The following is a 23,788-nucleotide window of genomic DNA, read 5'->3' on the forward strand; positions in this document are numbered from 1 at the left end:
ATATACATATATATACATATATACATATATATACATATATACATATATATACATACATATATATACATACATATATATATACATATATACATATATATATATATATATACATATATATATATATATATATATACATATATATATATATATATATATATATATATATATATATATGTCTTGCACCCCTTCCCTCCCACACTTGCAGTTTCTTTTCATTTTCAACCACCCCACCAACTACCTCCCGACCTGCATACATAACATTCAAACAGCCTCGAACCAGGATAGGAGTACATAGGCAAATGGGCAGGCTGAACATATATGCTGTATATTATCAAGGGCTCTTGAATGCAAAGCTTTCGATTTTAAAAATTGCTGTTTTTGATCATGTCAGCACAATCTCACCTTATTCAAAAAAGACCAAGTTCCAATGGGATAGGTGCAGAGAAGGTCTGAACGGCAAATTACAAGTGCCAGTATAATGATAATGTGTCAGATCAGAGGAATTCTTCAATGGAGTTGGTGAATTTTATTACATAAATGACTCGTCACGCTCTCTGCATCATTACTTGGAATTTGCCTGAAACAAAGAAAATTGATTCGAAGAATTTCGGCCACGTGGCCTTGAGAAAGCATTAGCATGGCAAAGAAATACAAACATTCAGAAATTCCAGCATAGATCTAGCACCAGGTCAACCACTTGCACCAAAAAAAAGTTTTCATTTCTTTGTATTTCCTCGTTTTCTTGACACTAGGTTTCCAGCATAAAAGTGCAACAGTAACATATCAGAACTAGAACAGCACTCAGTAGAGTGCATACCTCCACCAGGCTGAACGGTTTATGTTTTAACACCAATGATAGGCTGGACCTTAACCAAAATTGAATCAGATTGTTCTTGTCACCTCCGCAACTCATCCACCAAGTTCTTTTCATAACCCGTCCACAAAGTTTTGAAATATTGTACTATATAATCGTTTTTGGCCCAATCTCTCAATTGTGAAGAATCATTTTAGAATTCAAACACTCTCGTATCCGGATCCGGATCTTCACCAAAATAAAAAAAATCGTTATTGTCACACACTCAACATGTTCATCAAGTTTCGTTCAAATACGTTCATAACTTTATGAAATATTCTGCTCACAGACAAACAAATAGAGAGACAGACAAACAGTGGTGAAAACATAACCTCCGTCCAGCTTCGGTGGCGGAGATACTCGGTGACATAATTGAGCCATTGTGCTTTTATAGTTGAGGTACCTATCTCATTAGTAAGTATGACAGAAGAGAAGCTCCAGTGTTTTGCAAGGAATTACTCACATGCAGGCAGAAGTGAAACCTCTGCTGTCACAATGCTGTTCACACCAAGGTTAGAGAGGGCTCCTCGGACGAGGCCGCATGTAAACGCCAGAAACTGCACGCGCACATTCCCACAAGGAACAAATCCAACGACTGATAAATCGATAATCCTGCTGTCGAAAAATTAGCTCAGGGCTCATCGAGAATGTTAATAATATGTAGAAATTTAAAATAAGAGGATTTCTGATGTTTGGAAAATACCATGCATCAAGAATAATAGTTAAAATAACCAGACTACTTGTATAATGTCAAAATTGCAAAGAAGGGCAACTATCTCATTCTTCTTTCACAAGAAATTTGGAACGTGAACATGGTTGCACATTTATTTAAAGAGACAAAAATCTATTTTGAAGGATGATTGCGATTAGTTTCCTGTACTTGAACAAATATCGTGACTTCCCAGCTGCAATCGATTTGAATTTGCAACCATAAAGTAAAAGCAGAACCACTCATCCTCTATTTCTTGAGCAAGCATCTATTATGGGCACAAATCTTAATGAGCTTTTCGGTTTGGCGCCAATGTCCACCAGAATCTGGATCTCCTCAATTCTCACTCTTGCCCTGTTGATACCCTTAATGGAGACAAAGAAAATACTACTAATAATAATAACTATAAGGGTACTCGGTAGAGTGCATACCTCCGCCACATAATGCCTGATCCACGAAAACATATCAGGCCCAATACATTTTTGAAAAGTCATGCTACATATCGTTTTTAGCCCCATCTCTCAGTGGTGAAGAATCACTTTAAAAATTAAATAATTCTCGTATCCAGATCCAGATGCAGATCTCCACCAAAATCGAATCAATTTGTCGTGGTCACACACCCAACCTGTCCACCAAGTTACATCCAGATCCATCCACAACTTTTTGAGCTATCCTGCAGACAGTCAAACAGACAAACAAATAAACAAACAGACAGAGAGGGTTGAAAACATAACCTCCTTCACCTTCGGTGGCAGAGGTAATTTGAGGCGCTATGCTTTATAACTGCGAGCAGTTATTGCTGGGTACGTACCATGATGCCCCACTTTGATACAACCCCGCTTCGAACGGACACCTGGCCCACAATTTGAAAGGGAGTGGAGATGAAAGGATTCAGAAGAAGAAGCCTTAAAAGGGAGTGGAGATGAAAGGGATCCCTGCAGACGTCACTCGCACAAGGCTCACCCTGCGAGCTTCGCCACGCCCACTTTTGCAAAGTGTGGCTTTCCACAACCATCTCCGCACACGTCCCACGGATGTCACACCACTTATGTACACGGCCGACACGAGTTTTCCTGCTGCGTTTCGAACACCACTCATTCACACGATCCACTCCACGGTTTTCTTTCTCCCTCGCTCTCATACCAAGCAATTTTCCCATGCCAACTCTCACTCTTTCCATGCACACAAGCCGTCCGACGGCAGTCCCGCAGCAGCTTCCATTTGTGACGGGCGTCACACAAGCGCCACTCGCAGACTTTGGGTCTCTGTCATAGGCTCCCATGGGCAGTTTTTGCAACGTGGGACTTTCCACACCCATCGCCACACAAAGGACATCCCGCGGCTTTCCCACCGCTTATGCACATGGGATGTCACACGGATTTCACACCTCTCATTCACACAATCCACTCCACGGTTATCTTTCTCCCTCGCTCTCATACCACGCAATTTTCTCACGCTCACTCTGACTCTTTCCATGCACACAAGCCATCCGAAGGTGGTCCCACAGCCGGTTAGGGAGTCCCGCGAGCACCACTCGCATCTTGCAGGACGTCGGGCCTTTGTTATCAACTCCCGAAGGAAAATTTTATTAAAGAGCACGATTTTATTTCCTCTGCATAACATGAGAATTCACATACCTTCATTGGGCGGTGTATATTAAACTTTCACGACCAAGCCGATGTTAATGTTTATTCACTTCACATGAAACATGTGTATTACATATCCACCAGTTTCTTTATAAGCTTTTAAAAGTTGGGTGGAAATGTAACGTATTTTTAATGAAAGACTACGATTTTCTTTCCTCCGCATAATATGAGAGAATTAACGTACCTTCATTGGGCAGTGTATATTCGACCACTGCCAGGATCGTTGTCCACAAAACATGCATTACCTAGTTTGTGGTGTAATCAAAATGTATGTTTCTTTCCTCAACATGGTAGCTTTGTTTTATGATAAAAGACTCATTGTTCAGTCTTCAAATATAAATGAGGCCTCGATAAACATACTGAGCACATGTGATGCGGAAAATATGGGCGAGTTTTCTGGGCGGCTGGAGGGAAGGCGTGGCCGAGCTAAAAGGCGGTGCTTGTGACGTTTGCGGAGAGGAGGCAAGGTGTGGCCTTGGTGGCCTTGCCACCCGAAACAAGGTGGCAGAATGGGCGGAGCTTATGACCAAACCACACACTAAATAAAATAATTATTTCTCTGAAACTGAATAACCAATCAATACTGGACTTTGCAGGTATGATCCACGACCCTTGCTGCATAAACAGTCATGACCAAAAATATTGGCACCCTTGCACTTTTTTCAAATAATAGTGGGGCAGATAGGCAAATCAATTGTGCAATTCATGACTAAAGCATGAAAGTTCTAACATACCATAAGGTTTCTTTTCAGACTTGGAGCCATTCTGTGTTTGACCTTTAATGACCTTGAGAGGTCAATGACCTCGAACATCGAAGATAACTGTTTTTTACCATCCCATCCTTCATTATAAACATGTTGAACGATGTAAACAATGCATTTTTATTCCAATAAAGATGTGTATATATCCAACAGAGAATTTGTGGTTAATTTCAGGTACTTTGATGATCTAAATCATTTAATTTCCATTGGTCCAACACATTTCAATATGATATTTTCACGTAAAATCATCTTAGATTGCGCTAACACTATTTATGCTTTGTGTGTTTCAGATAGCCTGTCAGACTCATCCTGGAGGTTCTGCTAACAGCTATCTTTCGATTATAGAACTGTTTAACAACTGGTGGTGGCAAGCCTGAAGAAACTATATTCACAGGGTAGTGTAGGACGCTGTCACCATGTCAAAACGCCATGTCTTGATATATCCAACTCAACCTTGCAGCACATCCAAGCAACCAAAGCCACCTTGCCCAACTAACTGGAAGCTTTGTATTCTTTGCCAAGCAGAAACATGGGAAGCCTTGCAGTGTCCAGCCAAATCCAGCAAGAAACCTGTGGGTAGCGGTTATGTGTCATTGGCAAAGGACCTCCTCCAGTTTCAGGACATTGGCCACATGCCGACTGAGCTGAATCTGAACAGATTGGACGAAGGAGGTGGCGTAGAGGGCATGCTGATTGCTCACAGTGCTCTGTGGCATAAAATCTGCTGGTCAAAGTACAACCAAACAAAGCTTCAGCGACTAGTACAGCGGAGTTCAAGTGGTGGTTCAACTGTTCACACACGGTCTGCTCACAGCCACATGAAGCTCACAGAGCCTTGTGTTTCTTCTGCAATGAGTCAGCTGGCTCTGAAAGCCTACATGAAGCGTCAACCAAACAGATAGACATGAATGTTCGGAAGTGTGCCTTAGAGCTGGAGGACACGGAGCTGCTGGCCAAACTTGCCCCTGGGGACATGATTGCCCTCGACGCCAAGTATCACCGCAACTGCCTCCGCATTCTCTACAACAGAGCCAGACAAGCTGCCTCCAAGGATGAGCATGGGGATGAGGCTCGTCTGCATGGCATCGCCTTTGCTGAGTTGGTGGCATTCATGGAGAACACGCGTGGTGACGATTGTGCTCCTGTTTTCAAACTGGCAGACCTGGGTGACCTGTATAAGGTCCAACTGGAACAGCTGGGTGCCACAGTGGAGACTCGGATTCATACCACCAGATTGAAGATCCGACTCGTGTCTGCCTTCCCTGACCTAAGAGCACATTCACAAGGGAGAGACAGACTTCTGACGTTTGCAGAAGACATTGGAGATGCTCTCAGGAAGGCCTGTGACCATGACAGTGATGCCATGCATTTGGTGTGAGCAACACAGGTGGTGCGCAAAGAGATGTTCGACACCAAGTTCGCCTTTGATGGATCATTCCAGCCCGAATGTCAGAAAGCAGCGGTTCCACCAACACTCTTGGCTCTGGTGAACATGATTCAGGATGAGGCCAAGATCAAACACCAGACCTAGCTGGTGGACACAGCCACCACAACTGCCGCCCTAACAGTGTCACAGCTGCTGGTCTTCAACAGTGTCAAACATGCACGGGCAGTGAAGTAATCAAGCACCTTGCGTCACAGCCGTGACCGTGAAACTCCACTTCCACTCTACATTGCACTGAAAGTCCATGCTGTCACACGCAAGAGGGGGCTCATTGACACACTCTTCCATCTCGGGATGTGTGTCTCATATGACCGCCTCCTAAAAGTGTCATCCGACATCGCCAATGGAGTTTGCCAATGCTTCAGGATGGAACATGTTGTGCAGAAAGGGTGCACAAAAGTGACCATACGCACGGTCAACACTGATGTCGTGGTATTGGCTGTGGCTGCATTCCTGAAGATAAAGCTGGAGAAATGTGGATAGCTCTTGGTGCTGGCGTCAGTTTCAGGTACATTGGTGTACACAAAGTAGTTGGCAAGCTGGATCCAAGAACCTGTGCCACTCTCCCAGTCTTCCATGCAATCACAGGATGTGACACTGTCTCTGCATTCGGCGGCAGGGGAAAGAAGACTGCCTGGGACACGTGGACGGCTCTCCCTGAAGTGACTGAGGCCTTTGAAGAGCTCTCACAGGTGCCAGGTGCTGTGAGCGAGTTGTCCATGTCACTAGTGGAGTGCTTCGTGGTGCTGGTGTACGACAGAACCAGCGACACCATGGAGGTAAATGAAGCGAGGAAACAGCTCTTCACTCAGAAGTCCAGGACCCTGGAGAATATCCCACCCACACAGGCTGCTCTGAGGCAGCACATCATACGTGCTACCTACCAGGCCAACATCTGGAACCAGGCGTGAGTTCCTGACCCTGAGCTCGCAAGCCCTTCTGATTGGGGATGGGTAAAGGATGCAACAGGATGGCAGCCACTCTGGACCACCCTTCCAGAAGCATCACAATCCTGCTACGAACTGATACACTGTGGGTGCAAGTAGGGGTGCACCGGGCGCTGCAAGTGCAACAATGCAGCCCTCATGTGCACTGCCCTGTGCTCATGTTCAGGAGACTGTTAGATCATCCACAGAGGACAAACATGGCCTGAACTATATTACTATCACCCTGTCCATCACTATTCTTCAGATAATTGATACAGATGCATACATGTTAAACTTGTTTAATCCAGCCTAAATAAACACCAGCTGAGGTCATTGTTTGCATATAAAATGTGACCTGTAGGATATATGTGGAGTCTAAGTAAGAGGTATGTGCAGCAACAGGTAAAATAGCTTTTAAAAAAAAGTGGTGTATATTGAGGTTTTTCCTGCGATCATGCCAAAAATGAAGATTTTTCATCGTACAAGGTCAATGACCTCTCATAGGGCTCAGAAGTCAAATCTGAAAATAAACTTTATGGTATATACAAACACTGCTGAAAATTTCATGCTTTAGTCATAAAATGCACAATACATTCCATATATGAGGTTATCTGCCCCACTATAATGCCCCATTTCTTCCAGAAAATTGTTGAAATATAAAAAAAAAAAAATCTTTTTTATCCACATGTATTTCTTTGGTTTGCAGTGGAACAAAACACAAAAAAAGGTGAAAAAAACTATTAAACCTGAGCTCATTCCACACAGAAATCCTAAAATGGCCCAGACAATATTATTGGCACCTTTTAGAAGTTGTTGGAAAGAATAAGATTTCAAGCAGGTGATTCTCCTTTACTTTGGAATTGAACTCACCTGTGGTGAGTTGCAGGTGCTTGCAATATAAAATCACTCATTCAACCGGTTTGAATAGAGAAAAGGAGTCATTCTGCTGTTTTGTGTCACTGTGTGTACCACAATGAGCATGGAGCAAAGAAAGAAGACCAGAGAATTATCTGAGGAGGTCAGACATAAGATTGTAGCCAAACATGGAAAATCTCAAGGCGACAAGTCCATCTCCAAAGACCTTGATGTTCCTTTGTCCACCGTACGCAATGTTATCAGTAAGTTTAAGACCTTGATGTTCCTGTGTCCACCATACACAATGTTAACAAGAAGTTCAAGAACTGTAGCCAACCTCCCTGGATGTGGCCACAAAAGAAAAGTTGATTGAAGATTGCAGCGAAGGATTGTTCGAATGGTGGAGAAAGAACCTCAAGCAACTGCCAAACAGATTCAAGCTGACCTTCAGACATAAGGTATGACAGTTTCAACTCACACGATCCAACGCCAACTCCATGAAAGGGGGTTCTTCTATGGTAGGAGCAGTGGGTGGGGTCCCAGGAGCACCCCACTGCTGAGAGAGAGACAAAAGAAAGCCCAGCTGGAGTTTGCCCAAACACACCTGAACAAGCCAAAATCCTTCTGGGAGACAGACGAGACCAATTTAGAGCTTTTTGGCAAAGCACATCATCTCTTTCATATTTACATGTTTTCAGTTTACATGCACATCATCTCTATGTTTACAGAAAACAAAATAAACCAATGTCACCCGCAGGGTGACCCATATCTTGCCAAAAGGTGACCACGTGTGACTTCTTTAAGGTCACACTGAGGTGAACAGAGCTGCTATCCACCAGGAGCGACTCCTTGAGGAATATCTGCCTACGAGAGATTCCGATGAGAATCATTCTACAGAGTAACCATGAAAAATATGTGTTTGCCTCATAACGTCACCAAATGACGTCATAATGTCTCAAGCTTGACATATCTAGAAAGCACTCATCGAGGTGTTCAATTTGAGGTACTACACGATACGATTCCTAAAACTTGAAAATTTGACCTTGGGGTCAAATATGTTTGACCTCAGGCGCTAACCATGAAGGTCAAGGCCAATCACCACCAAAAATTAATCAGCTGAGCGCCAGACCATGAACTATATTCCCATGAAGTTTGAAGACGATCCAATCAAAATTACTCAAAAAATAAGGGTTTCGTCAACTCCCCTGATTTGTGACGAAGTGACCTTGACCTTTGACCTTGACCTTCAAAATTTTATGCGCTGAAAGGGACCTCTATAGGCCTCTGATATGCGAAGTTACAAAAATTTCCAATGATAACTGTGCTCTGCAGAGTGATTTATACGTGATTACAGAAGGAAAAAAAAAAACATATGAAGGTCAAGGCCAATCGCCACAAAAAATTAATCAGCTGAGCGCCAGACCATGAACTATATTCCCATAAAGTTTGAAGACAATCGAATCAAAATTACTCAAAAAATAAGGGTTTCGTCGACTCCCCTGATTTGCGACAAAGTGACCTTGACCTTTGACCTTGACCTTCAAAATTTTATGCGCTGAAAGGGACCTCTATAGGCCTCTGATATGCGAAGTTACAAAAATTTCCAATAACTGTGCTCTGCAGAATTTTTTTATACGTGATTACAGACAAAAAAATAAAATAAAATAAAAAAAAAAAAAAACATACAAGCTGACTAACATATCTTGCAAAAACTTCGTTTTGGCAAGATAATAAAGCCTTCAAAGAAAAGAACACCTTCCCGCCAGTCAAACATGGAGGAGGTTCAGTGATGTTTTAGGGTTGCTGTGCTGCCTCTGGCACTGGGTTCCTTGAATGTGTGCATGACATCATGAAATCAGGAGATTGCCAAAGCATTTTGGAGCGCAATGCTCAACCCGGTGTCAGAAAGCTGATTCTCCGTCGAAGGTCATGGGTCATGCAGCAGGACAATGACCCCAAATACACTTCAAAAAGCACCCAGAAATGGTTCAGGACAAAACACTAGACTGTTCTGAAGTGGCCAGCAATGAGTCCAGATCGAAATCCCATTGAACACCTGTGGGGAGATCCGAGAACAGCAGTTGGAAGAAGGCACCCTTAAAATCTGGGAGAACTGGAACAGTTTGCCCAAGAAGAGTGGGCCAAACTGCCAGTAGGGAGGTGGAGGAAGCTCATTCATGGCTATAGGAAGTGCTTGACTGTAGTTATTTTGTCCAAAGGCTGTGCTGCCAAATATCAAGTCAAGGGTGTCAATAATTTTGTCAATGCCTTTTCTTTTTATTTTCCGATTTAAAAGGATATATTTAGTTCTGAATCAAAAACAAAAGTTCTGTAATATTAACAGTAAAATAAAGAATTGTGGAGACCAAATAATTTTGTCAATTTCAACTTATTTTTAGAGAAAATCGTGAGTTATTTGAAAAAAAGTGCAAGGGTGCCAATATTTTTAGCCACGACTAAATTTTATTTGACAACGACGTCTCAGTCATGTGGTTTGGCAGCCACATTGTTTTCATGGAAAATAAATAAAAAATTATATTTCGGAAACCACTTTAGCTATCGATTTGAAACTTTGCAGTTATGATCCACTCCCCTTGCTCCATGCAATGTGATGCGATTCATATTGATGTGTTAAGCCATTGCGGAGAAAATGGGTTTGAAAGTTTCAGTTTTCAAACGAACATGGCTGCCACTTCATGTGACCGATGGCATTGAAAATTTGCACTCTGCCCATGATTGGGTGGAGGATGACGTGCGTGAAGTTTCATCTTGATCGGATAAGGCTCGTTTTTCTATCCAATATGGCTGCCACACCACGTGACCTGTGATGTCATCATTTTCATCTTGTATGCAGCGATGATGGTAGATGATATTTGCCAAATTTCACTTCAATTGGATAAGCGTTTCCATTGTTTCATATTTTAATTCAATCCAATATGGCTGCCGAACCACGTGACCTATCGACTATTCTTTATGACCCCAGTATCCCCAAGTCACGAGGAACTAGTCTGTCAAGTTTACCCTCAATTTGTTTTCGATGTTCTGGAGAAGTTTTTGAAGGTTTTTAGGGTAAATCCAAGATGGCTGCCAGACCATGTGGCCTATGACATCATAGTTGTCAAACTTTATTCAGCACGGCTCGATCATTTTTGTGCAGTTTCACTTCGATCTCGAAAGCGGTTCTGGAGAAAGATTTTTTCCTTAAAAAAAAAAAAAGGATATGGCTGCCAAACCACATGATGGATGACATCATAATAAAACATTTTGTGTTCACATCTTTCCTGAGATGAACCTCAGAAATTTTAACTGTTGGGATACAGCATTCTACATGTTGACTTTTCACCAGGATACCACTTCACTGATGACATCACGGTTAACATCACATATAGTCCTTGTGGTGATCTTGACAATGAGCCATGCTTCAATTTTTTTCCACCGAGTGGTTCCAGAGAAGAAGACGTCCAAAGTTTTCCCGTTTTTCCAACATGGCTGCCACCCCATGTAACAATATGACATCATAATTATAATTTCAAAATTCTACTTGAGTAGTTGCACCTATGATTAAAATCGTGTCAATCGGCCAAGTCGTTGCTGAGAAAACACATGTTTAAGGAAATCATCCAGCAAAAAAAAGGCTCAAAATGGGACAAAGAATAATAACAAATAATCTGAACAGAAACAATAGGTTACCAAAGCTTGTAAAGCCAATGGTACCCTCATAATGATAAAAAGCACAAAACAATGGAATTAAAATATATATCAAAATGAGCAAACCTTGGGCGCGTGTTCCATGTACTGCTTGCCGGCAGAGATTTGAGTAAGTAAGCGGAATCTGTTATCCTGCAGCACGTAGACACCCTGGTGCAGGCACATAAAAAAAATATTTAAATGAAAACACATCGCTTTCATTCAAGGGATCAATCACATATTAAATATGTTAATCACCACCACCTCCACCACTCCCTCATTCCTATAATCTCAATCATGCCCCTCCTTCCTCACTCCATATCCCTTACACCTTTCCCAATCATCTTGTCAGTCAACAAATCCCCATTTCTTGTTATCTGCTGCTGCTGATAGCGATTCCACAGCATCTCCAGTAGACCAGGTAAAAAAAAAAAAAATAGGCCACAGGATGAGCTAAAAGCCCATCAGCACAAAGGAAATTAATTAGGAGATAGGTTTTCGGTCAGAATAAATGTTTTTGCCACAACTGTTGAAGAAATACTGGGCTTCGAGTACATGTTCTCAAGACACAAGGTAAAAAAAATAAAAAATAAAAAAAACACTTGTTTGACATTGTGTTTTGTCATCGTTTCATCAATTCTTTTTAAAACATGCTCTACAGCTCTTGAATGAGCTGTAACACAACTCACCCACACAAGTGCAGATAAATGCATGAGACGACACTGGATTAGACTGGCCAAACAGCGGCCGACCTTGGGGGAAGGGATACAAGTTCCCGGGCCACTCTGGGTTTTGGTGACACCATCTTTATGACCACTTTCCTCTCAACAATCAGCGGGGAAATGAAGAAGAAATTTTTCCCAACCCATGGAATGCCAACCCATGGTTTTTCAGTGCTCTATCCTCTAAGTCTGTGATCTTCACTATTTTTTGAGAGAGGGGCCACTTTCGCTGACAAGACATCAGTGTGAGCCGCCACCACACCACATGCAAGACAAAACAATGCAATCCTTCATGCAATTATGTTGTATACGTAACAGCTAAGTTAACTAAATAGTCTGCATGTGCAATAAAACAACATAGGCTTAATTATTAGAAACCAAAAATGTAATAACAAAGCCACCTACTTAAGGTACATGTTTAAAGCAAAATAATACAGATGATATTACAATAATAATACAAATAGAAAAAGTTAGATGTCAAAACTTGCTTTAAAATCTAGATGAGCGGAAGTGTGCCCAATGCTCCGTGACCTTGTTCATACAGTATTTGTAATCCGTCACAGCAGTCCAAATGTTCATTTGTCAATCTGTTCCTGAGTTTTCTTTTCACAATATACATTGTTGAAAATGTTTCACTGAAAATTTCAGTATGTAACTGAAACAAACAAACAAAAAAAAAACCTAATCCCTCATCCCGTAATGGCGGCCCACAGATGCCACACTTTCACCTCTTGCCAACGTATCGAGCAACTGGATTTTTTTTCGCACAATGTCATAACCTTTTTCTGCCTTTTGGCATGATAAATTTTGTCCATCGTTTTACGTTTGGGTGCCATTATTAACTGTTGTGTATCTTCTAGATCTTGCAGATCTCGTATTACAGGGTCCTCTTCCTCTTCGATGACTATTCATTATGCTGGTCTCATGACTTCAATTAAATGGTGCACGAGAAACAAGAAAAGCTTCGAAACGGGAGGTCATCATACACGCGGAGGCAAACAATGACTCATCCTGGCTAAAAAGCCGTGATTGGCGATAAAAAAATACTGCGATAACTAAATCAGACCACAGTAGGTTGCCTGAGATTCCTTGAAACCCATGCCATCTGAAGGTTCACTGTATACCTACTGTACTGCCACCGACTGATGTTACTTTTATGCTTCGCGTTGGAACACTCATTTGAAACCAGAGTCAATTTGATCGCATTTATTGCAGATTATTTTGGGATGTCTTCACATTTGTGTATTATATCAGCCACACGTCAAGGGCTGCACTTTAGGCCACCAGTGGCTCCTGGGCCTTGCAATGAAGAACAGAGCTCTAAATGCTGAGTGTCGAGCCAAGAAGCAGCACATACCATTTTTAATGTCTGGCATGATGGGCAGGGTCAACATCCAACCTACCAATTTCAGAGCGAGTGCTCGAACCATTATGCCACCGAGAATGGTTAACTGTTCACAAATAAAGTGAAGATAACCGTAAGAGATGAAGATGGAGATTAGCGTTTCTGTAACAATTGTGTGAAATGAACCGTCATACCACTACAGGCCTTGATTACTGCCTGCCATGGAGGTTTAACAACACATTTTGTCAAATAAAAAAAATTAAAACTTGTAACAATAAAAATTTTTAAAAAACGTCATCAGTATGTTGGTCAGTCCTGGGCTTCTGAAAAATAAACATACCCATAAATGCTGATAGGTCTTACATAGGAAAACAAACTCACAACTATCTCATATTCGAGACATTGCTGTTGCTTCATTCACTTCATTATACAATCACATGCTACAGCCTGTAAAAGTAAAATTTGGCTGTGGGTAGTGGGTGTTTGTACAGGTGTGTGCAATACAAGATGTTAGACCTTTCTTAATGTCCTCTTCATGTCCTCTTCTTGTCCTGAATGAAACATGAATGAAAACTTCTTGAAACATGAATGTCCTCTTCTTTGTACATTAACGAATGTGAAAGGCTTTTGTGAGATTTTTTTATTGATTTTTTTTCTTTGGAAGGATTGCCTCTTCCAGTGGGGAGTTTATTTTGAGTTCAGACTTGGTTCTCTTGTCTGAGTTCAGGGATCGGATTATGGATGAATCCCACACTTGTGAATAAAAGTATGAACTTTTACAATGTTTTGGAATACCAGACAATTAATCATCTTTATTAACCTGTTTTAGTTTAGAAACTCAAGAGCAGGCGATAGAATCAGGACTTGTTAACTTTTCAAGATGGCTACGCTCAACAGCCCGAGATAGTATATACATACGACCTCACAATGTTTTCCCATTGAAAAACGACTGCATAAAAAAAAAATGTATGTCAAGGTGATATACTATAATTTGAGAGGTCTGTTTGTTTGACCTCTATGCATTCATGAACCGCTGGGTGAAATTAGTTGAAAAACTAATGGTTGTAACCCGGGGTGTGCACGGGAAGGTTTTAATGAGTAAAAATAATTCATACTTCCTGGGGTTCAGGGTGGGCAGAGGAGGCCAACCCTCTCCAGATGGGAAGACCAATCCTCTCGAGATACTTCCTGGGGTTCAGGGTGGGCAAAGGAGGCCACTTCTCTCTAATTCGTTTGGCTTCGCGAATAAAAGTCATACTCAATACACCAATAATGGAGGGAATGCATGCATGGTTATAATGAAGTTCATGTGATATTCGATCAACATGATGTGCAGAAGCTAATCAAAAAGACAAACAGAATTCAACGCTGATAGAAATAATTGTGAGGCCAACCCTCTGTGCATGGACACCACTATGATTAAGCAATCCATCAAGGTATTCATCAATAATTTGAAAATTAAAGAGAGGATGACACAGCAGCTACAAATAAATGCTTCTGCAAGCACAGCAAGTAATAAACTAGAATGGCACTCAGTCGAGCGCATGTCTCGGCCAGGCTGAACCGTTTACGTTTTGTATCCCACTGATTGGCGGGATCTGCATCTGGACCTGAACCAATCTGCATCTAAATCTGTCCACAACTTTTTGAGATATCCTGCTCACAGGTAGACAAACATGGAAACAGACAAAGAGACAAAGAGACAAACAGTGGTGAAAACATAACCTCCGTTCACCTTCAGTGGCGAAAACATAACCTCCATTCACCTTCAGTGGCGGAGGTAACGAGAAGTAATGGATGGAATGCAGTGGATGAACAAAATGTCATGGAATACAGATAACTACACTGATTTTTTTTTTTCTTAAAGGATAGCTCTTATGAATACAACTATGCTGGTTTGGTGAAAATCGTTCACTGTTTGCCCTCTTGGTTAAGCCACAAGGCCCTGACCAGAGATCAATTGGACTAATGCCAATGGCATGTATAGATTCCAATATATCCAGACCACTCTTTGCCCCCAGATAGCTTGGTTTCTCTGTGCACAGACAAAGGTAAACTTAAGATTCATTTAGAAACTCTTGGTTCTGGCAGAACAGGACTTGGAAAGTGGAATGGAGTCAAACGAACTCAAGTTGATAAGAGTTCCCTTTAATGAAACTTTGATGCAGGAAGAGGCCATTAAGCCCATTAAAGCCTGGGCTAGTTTTGATAACTTGTGGTTGTTTGTCTGGCCTCTATCCTTTTAAATGCCGAGCATGAAGCAAGTAAACAGAATGGACATAACTCGGCGAGGGTTCGAACAACCAACATCCCAGACTCAGAGCGAACACTCCAACCATTCCATGACCAAGTCTGGAATCATTTGTTTATTTATATAATTTTGCTTTGACTCACCATTCATGAAAGGGAAATCATTCAAATCTGTTCAATAGGTGACAACCTCGAAAAATGAATGCACAAATTCAACAGAGTGATTACTGTAAACATGCATGGATGTAATGAAGTTCATGTGATATTCGATCAACATGATGTGCAGAAGTTATTAAAAAAGGCAAACAATTCAACGCTGATGGAAGTAATTGTGGGGACACCCCTCTGTGCAAGGACATGCTACGATTAAGCTATCCTTCAAGGTATTCATCAATAATTTGAAAATTAAAGAGAGGATGACAAAGTAGCTACAAAGAAATGCTTCTGCAAGCATAGCTATTTTTCAATGTCAATGTTGTTTACAATAAGTAATGGAGGGAGCATCCAGGGTGAGATTTCGGGCCAGGCGACCGCTGAGGGCACTGGGCTTGGGGTGTGCCTGCCACGAAGATATAACAAGGAAATTTGATGCAAGGGAGGCCATTCGGTCCATAATGCCTGTGCTACACCAACACCAAATTCAACGAGAAAAAGCAATCAAAGATTGCAGCACCTCGACAGGACTTGTTTTGTGTGGTGCATTTTGTGTGGCAAATAAATGGAAAGATGTACTAAATGAAATATCACTGATTGCAAATGAAGGTCTAAATGGTCTCGTTGTAAAGGTCAAAGGTCTGAAAAGTTGGAAAGGTCAAATAGTCTGAAGAGGTCTAAAAAACATCTAAAAAGAGTCTAAAGGGTATTAATACGTCTTCAGGAAAGGTGTGATGGTCTCAAAGCCGAAGGGTCTAAGATAGTCCAAAGGGTAGAAATGAGTAAAGGGTCAGGGTCTTCAGAGTTCTCAAGGGTCTAATGGGGGTATATATTGGGTCTTAGGGTTATAAAGGGTCTAACAGGATCTAAAGGATCTTAAGCCGCTATCACACCTTGACGATTTAGCCAGTGTATGCCGATTTATGAAAAATTTGTCTAAAATGCTGGCACACATCGAATACGTTATGGATACGTTTCATATACGTTAAGATCACGCTGAAAAACACTGCCATATGCCGTAGTACGCTGGCTTTAAACGTTGTACTTTTGGGTTGAACTCAAATTTTTGCATGCTTGAAATTTTACGACGTATGCCAGCGTATGACTCACACGTTCCGCTACGCCGGCCATAAGTTGTAGGCACGTTATGCGATCGTTGACACACGTCACTTGTAAGTTACTCATAAGTCGAAACACGTTGAGGTAATGTTTAGCGTACCAGAAACTTATTTCTAACCTATGAGTAACGTTTTGTAAGCACGCTACACGAACGTTGTTCACACTTCGCAACACGTTACTTGAAAGTTCCTCATACGTCGAAACACGTCAAAGTAATGTTTGGGGTACCCGTGACTTATTTATAACCTATGAGTAACGTGCTTGGGAATTATTTGTAAAGCATGTCCTACGCACAAATACGTATGTAGACATATTTGACATCTTCGGGACGACCACAGAGCTTACTGAACGCGTTTCTAACTTACAGATACCGTATAATGGCGTATTGGCAGCGATTAGGGGAATTGGTATATAAAAAGGGCCTTCGCAGGAGGAACCCGTTTTTTTTAGACTTCATGGTGAGTACATGTCCATGTTATTCTGAGAGATGGAGGATACGGCAAGGCTGAGACGACAATACCTACCTGTCCTCCAACATCAACTTGACCTCATCGAGATGACACTGCACCAGCTGCGTGCCAATAGAGCCGGGAGAAGAGGATGTGAATGGAGGAGAAGGAACTGGGTCAGACCATGGATCGGGAGGCGACGCCACAACGGCATATATGACCAGCTCATGGTGGAACTCCGGAACGAGGACCATGCATCCTTCATCAACTTCCTGCGAATGCCCCCAAGCGATATTCGACGAGCTGCTAGCCAGAGTGGGTCCAAGGATAACGAAGCAGTACACCTTCTACAGGGATCCGCTTGAGCCTGGCATGAGGCTGGCACTGAGCCTGCTGCTGTTGGTGCCGTGACTGCAGTGCTGTGGAAGCAATTTAACTCGTTCAATGGAAACGATTTCAATTGCCGAGCACCAGCGTCCAAAAACAATAGGCGAGTGACAGCCATTTATTAAAAGTGAAGTTGCAGCCTATGAATAGAAAACCTCACGTAATCGTCGACGATACGCTGCCACGCTAAGCATACGTTAGACTACCGTTGGGCATAGGTTGTGGACGCCTAAAACACGCTAATCAATCGTTGGAATAACTTATCTATAAGTTATCGAAGCGTTCTGTGTTCATTAGTAGTACATTATGCATTTGTCCAAGTCGTTTTGAATACTTTAAAAACTGAAACAAAAAAATAGTTCATCGTGGGAATGAGAAAAAAAAAATTAGCTGAAAAGAACATCGAACAATGGTGCAAAGTCGTCTCCTATTCGTGGACGCAACGAGGATCCATCATCACCCAAACTCTCCCCATCACCCTCACCTACTACCAATACCAATACTACTACTACTACTACTACTACTACTACTACTACCACCACACTTACCTAATACTACCACGACTGATACTACTGACATTGACATCGACTCAACATGGAGTCTGGAACAATGACGGGTTCCTCTTGTGAAGCCCATTTGTACATACCAATTCCCCTAAACACTGCCAAATCGCCATTATGCGGTAGATGTAAGTTAGAAACACGTTCAGCAAGTTCTGTGGTCGTCTGGAAAACGTCATTCAAATTCGTCTACATACGACAATGTGCGTTTGAGATACGTTACACATAGGTTCAAAGAATGTTACTCATAGGTTAAAAATTAAGTTTCGGGTATGCAAAACATTACCTCGACGTGTTTCGACTTATGAGTAACTTACAAGTAACGTTTGTCCGACGTGTGACAACGATCGCATATCGTGCCTACAACTTATTCCCAGCGTAGCGGAACGTGCGAGCCATAAGGCGAGTACGTCGTAAAATTTTCAGCATGCTTGAAATTTCATGACGTACTAAACGTACCACGAAATATGACAGCGTACTTCATCATTTTTCAGCATGCTCTTAACGTCTACACAACTTACCCATACCGTATTCGACGTGTGCCAGCGTTTTAGACACATTTTTCATAGGTCGGCATATGCTGGCTAAATCGTCAAGGTGTGACTGCGATGTTGACACTTCCAATTCTCAGGCAGTTATGATTTCAATCGGCGTGAGGCAGGTTTTTAACAGGCTACGCCACGAGTTCGTCGGCGATACGTTCAGCGCGCTATGCCTAAGTTAAACTATCATTGGGCATAGGTTGTGAACGCCGACAACACGCTAATCATTCGTTGGTATAAGTTATCTAAAAGACAACGAAACGTTCTTTGCCTGTTACTAATATGTAATGCATACGACCAAAACGTTATGAATACGACCAAAACATGAAACAAAAAACATCAAAATTTCAGCGTACGCCAACGTTTTACATACATTTTTATACGTTGTCATTTCTGGCTAAATCGTCAAGGTGTGACAGCGCCTTGATGAGTTATATAATGAAAGAAGACAAAAATTGGAAACGTGGTGTAAAATAAAATTGTTCATTTTTTTGTGCAATTAACTCAAATAAATCATGAATACATGATTAGAATGAACTCTTTATTGAAAAGTTTACAGCTATCGCAATTTTTAATGTAAATATGGCAAAAGTTATAAAACCATATGCACTTGTTACTGTTTCCTAGCAACCAGTCCCAGTGGAAGCTCCACTGTCTTGGGTCACATGAGCTGCAATGAGCAGACAGATCTTGAAACGTCTGACTTTTATTTGCCCATGTGTTAGCTTAAGTAATTTTTCCAACCGTTTTGTGATTTTTCATGATGACATATTGGCTTTGAGTTGCATCAGTATGCAAAATTTGAGCTTTCTACACCACCGAGACAGTGCGAAACAAATATCAGTGAGTCAGTGGTTAGGAGATATATAAACAAAAGACCAATCATACAAATTGCACCAACGATGGTGTCAGTAGTATCAGGTGTCAGTAACCCATCCAGTCGTATATTATTCGATGAGTGTGAAGTTTGAGAATGCATTTCCATTTTGTTCCAATTGGAATAGACCGAAGGATCCAAAAGTTAGATGGAGCTGGATATTGCACTGTCGAGTTGTGCTTTCTTGTTTCACAATAAAACTGCAGAGGTTACTCATCCACAAATCGACTCGTCTCCTCCTAAAAACAGTGCAACAACAACTCCAGTCGAGAAGAAAAATAATAATCTGAATGTATGGAAAAAAGAAAAAAGATAATTATGCAAAAAAAAAAAAAAAATAGGTAGTTGCAATCCAAACAAGCTTTTCATGTCAAATCATAGGCAACGTCCAACAGAGATTCTCTCGCACATCTGTAATTTGATCTCGCCCCACTGAGGGATCACCAAGCACAGACAATGATGGAAAAGAATGAGCTTAACAAAGTGCAGAGCTGTCATCAGCACACATCCTTACAAATAAATTGCACCTCTCACTCTCCACGGCACCATTATAAAGTAGAAAAAAAAATCCAACATTCCAAACCCGAGCAAGCCTCCACTCCAAATTTGTAGACTCTCTCTTGTACACAATATTCTCGAGAGCATAATTTGTAATGGATGGGACTTGATGTGCAAAGTATCATTCGAATCTGTGTATAAGGAAGCACAGCATCCTGGTGAGCAAGGTTCATTCCAAGTAGCTTTTGCTTGATCTGGCATTCCCCATAGGAACATTATGCTAATTATAATCAATCTCCTTCCAATTCTAAGAACATCCTCATTTTCTCCATCTAACTTTAAATTTTAAGTAAAAAATAAAAAAAATTAAAATAACCCAATGTCACCCGCAGGGTGACCAGCATCTTGCCAAAAGGTGACCACGTGTGACTTCTTTAAGGTCACACTGAGGTGAACAGAGCTGCTATCTACCAGGAGCGACTCCTTGAGGAATATCTGCCTACGAGAGATTCCGATGAGAATCGTTCTACAGAGTAACCATGAAAAATATGCTTTTGCCTCATAACGTCACCAAATGACGTCATAATGTCTCAAGCTTGACATATCTAGAAAGCACTCATCGAGGTGTTCAATTTGAGGTACTACACGATATGGTTCCTAAAACTTGAAAATTTGACCTTGGGGTCAAATATGTTTGACCTTAGGCGCCAACCATGAAGGTCAAGGCCAATCGCCCCCAAAAATTAATCAGCTGAGGGCCAGACCATGAACTATATTCCCATGAAGTTCGAAGACGATCCGATCAAAATTACTCAAAAAATAAGGGTTTCGTCGACTCCACTGATTTGCGACAAAGTGACCTTGACCTTTGACCTTGACCTTCAAAATTGTGCGCTGAAAGGAACCTTTATAGGCCTCTGATATGCGAAGTTACAAAAATTTCCAATGATAACTGTGCTCTGCAGAATTTTTTATACGTGATTACAGACAAACAAACAAACAAACAAACAACAAAAAAAAAAAACAAGCTGACTAACATATCTTGCAAAAACTTTGTTTTGGCAAGATAACAAACAAACAAAAAAAACTAACATATCTTGAAAAAAACTTCGTTTTGGCAAGATAAAAAAACATACAAGCTGACTAACATATCTTGCAAAAACTTCGGTTTGGCAAGATAAAAAAAAACATATGAAGGTCAAGGCCAATCACCACCAAAAATTAATCAGCTGAGGGCCAGACCATGAACTATATTCCCATGAAGTTCGAAGACGATCCGATCAAAATTACTCAAAAAATAAGGGTTTCGTTGACTCCCCTGATTTGCGACAAAGTGACCTTGACCTTCAAAATTTTGTGCACTGAAAGGGACCTCTATAGGCCTCTGATATGCGAAGTTACAAAAATTTCCAATGATAACTGTGCTCTGCAGAATTTTTTATATGGGATTACAGACAAAAATAAAAAATAAAAAAAAAACATACAAGCTGCCTAACATATCTTGCAAAAACTTCGTTTTGGCAAGATAATAACAATGACAGTCAACTTCTTGTCTGGCAACTAAGCACCGACAAGCTTTGAACGCGTTCACAAATTCCGACATGTTGCAAAGCAGGTGAGATTTTAGAGCTCTGCATCCCTAGTCTGAGTGATTCACTGGGAATGATTATATGTTTGTTGAAGTCATGTCTGGGGTAAGGCATGCACATCATTAATGTATCGTCATCACCAAAGAGTAAGAAGGAAGAATAACTTGTTTTTCAGAAGGAAATTTTGTAAGAATCCCAACTTTAAAGATCCCACAGTGTCCTTTGCGGAGTGAAAGCGAGCTATCGCCGGCACCATGAACAAATTACAAATTCTCACAGAGGGCACTTCATCAGCAGCACAGCCATTACACCCCCACCCCCTCCCTATTTTCTTCCTCTTCTCTACGTTTGAAACCATCACGTTATGAAAATGCAAAGAAAGGAGCCTTACTTTAGCAAGTCTCAGAAACTACAAGAAATCTATCATTACTTGTCCTATTTTGTTAAATTATTCCCAGAACCTTGGGTAAAAGAATGTCAATAAATCATAAACGTTTCGCTTCGAGGATGTATACATATTAAAATCACAGACTTGGTGGAAGTGAAGAATCAATCTCAGAATCGAGTCTCGCTTATGATCGGCCTTCAAAGAATCATTGCAGCTTTTGTCAGGATGTAGCATGTACAGAATCACAGAAACAACCAAACAATTGTATGATAGGATGTTTCCTCCAACCAAACAACATTACTTGACCTCGAGAAGTTTCAAAGAAAAGAAAGTGTTTCAGGTTTTTTTTTTGGAGACATAGTCAAGGCTCGTCGAAGAGCTAGAACACAGAACAGGTCAGGACAAAATATATCAAAGGGTACAGCAGGAGAATGGGGAAATGCCAACAGCAGGGCGAAGGGAGAAAGTAGATGGAAATGGACAGACAAGGGATGCGGGTTACGATGAGGGGTAGGGCTGAACGCAAGGGGTGGACAAGATGGATACATAAGCAATATTTTGGGAGGGGGTCAGGGGGTGGTTTTTAACAGGTGCAGAAATGGTTTTGGATATGGGATGACTTGAGATGATGGTGAAAAGCTGTCTTGAAGACCTGGAGGGAGGAATGAGTTTAAATAGAATGTAGAAGTTGGTTCCATAGGCGGGAAAAAAACGAGGAGCAAATGAGCGGAGGTGAGCAGTCACTGTGGTTCTGAATTTTGGGAGTTTCACTACGAGTGGGTTGCTTGTGGACCGCATGCGTCATGCATATACCTGGGGGAACAAAGCACGGAGGGGTCAGAGGGTGCGAGACCAGAAATGAGGCAGAGGAAAAGAGACACCACAAACCTGTCTGCGATGGACGAAGTGGTAGGCCCAGAGACTCAGCTCCATCGCAAGAGATTCCAAGGATCTTGAAAGCCTTGGTTTCCATGGTGTAAAGCGAAGCAGGATGTGAGGCAGGGGAGCCAGCCCAAATCTGCTGTGGTGCCGTTTGAAGAGAGGAAGGGGATGGGAAGGGAGCATACTCCAGAGACAGACTAAAGGCACCAACAGGTTTAAGAGGGAGAACAAGTTTGAAAGTTCATTCTTGAGATTGGGCAGATGCCGTTTTCAGTCTCTCGAGAGTAGACACACACTTGTTGCGGACTTTTTGGATTGCACTGAGATTGCCTTCCAGGAAGAGAAGGCAAGTTGTTTCAGAGCAACTGCATCACCACAGGATTCAGTCAGTGTACCAGGGGTGGGAAGAAGGGTAGGATAATTGAAGACGAGATTTAAACGAAGTGTCAATTTCAAAATAGTTAACCATAATTGTTTTGTTTTTTTAATGCAAATTGGACTTACGGAAATATAGGAATATAAGAAATATCCGTGGATGAGAGGTCTCGGGATCGTACCATTTCCTGTTAATACAAGGTGGCGGCCACAGTGGATATGTTTGTATGTATGTATGTATGTATGTATGTGTGTGTGTGTGTGTGTGTGTTTGTTCGTCCTTTATAGGCGGCCGAACCGTTGGATGGAATGAGATGAAACTTGGCATGAGCGATCCTTGGGACATGAGAACGGACATGGGGGGGTCAAGTTCAAGGTATCAAGGGGTCAAGGTCACCGGGTAACTTCAATTTCTCAATTTCATCCGATCGAGACAGGACCAACGCCATTCGACAGATAATCAAAATTAAATGACAGTTGATTGCCGACATTCACTTCCGACTTCCGGTTTTCGAGTGATGATGTCATAAATTGACTAAAACGTCAATTTTTCATGTTTGTTTGTCCTTTATAGACGGCCAAACCGTTGGATAGAATGAGATGAAACTAGGCATATGTGATCCTTGGGAACGGACATAAGGGGATCAAGGTCAAGGTCAAAGGTCACGGGTCAAGGTCACCGGATAAGGTCAATTTCTTCCGATCGAGACGGGACCAACGCCATGCAACAGATAACTGTACCCGCCCATGGGTGGGTACTTTGCTCGTATC

At 41.7% G+C, this 23,788-nt stretch overlaps 1 protein-coding gene across 6 annotated transcripts in view; it reads right to left on the bottom strand.

Moving 5' to 3' along the window:
- Window positions 1–360: 360 nt before the first annotated feature.
- LOC147019626 (trafficking protein particle complex subunit 6b) overlaps window positions 361–23,788 on the bottom strand; it is a 71,394-nt gene continuing 47,966 nt past the window's right edge. For all 6 annotated transcript variants that reach the window (XM_085894174.1, XM_085894177.1, XM_085894176.1 and 3 more), the window contains 3 exons: window positions 10,969–11,052; window positions 1,317–1,410; window positions 361–577 (listed from right to left, as the gene is read on the bottom strand). In XM_085894174.1, coding sequence (XP_085750300.1) covers window positions 546–577; window positions 1,317–1,410; window positions 10,969–11,052 — 210 coding nt within the window. In that variant the 3' untranslated portion in view covers window positions 361–545. The remainder of the gene's footprint in view (window positions 578–1,316; window positions 1,411–10,968; window positions 11,053–23,788) is intronic.

The sequence above is a fragment of the Eptatretus burgeri genome, chromosome 9 (assembly GCF_056783735.1).
Source record: "Eptatretus burgeri isolate ZD-2024b chromosome 9, Ebu_testis_v1, whole genome shotgun sequence".
NCBI lineage: Eukaryota > Metazoa > Chordata > Myxini > Myxiniformes > Myxinidae > Eptatretus > Eptatretus burgeri.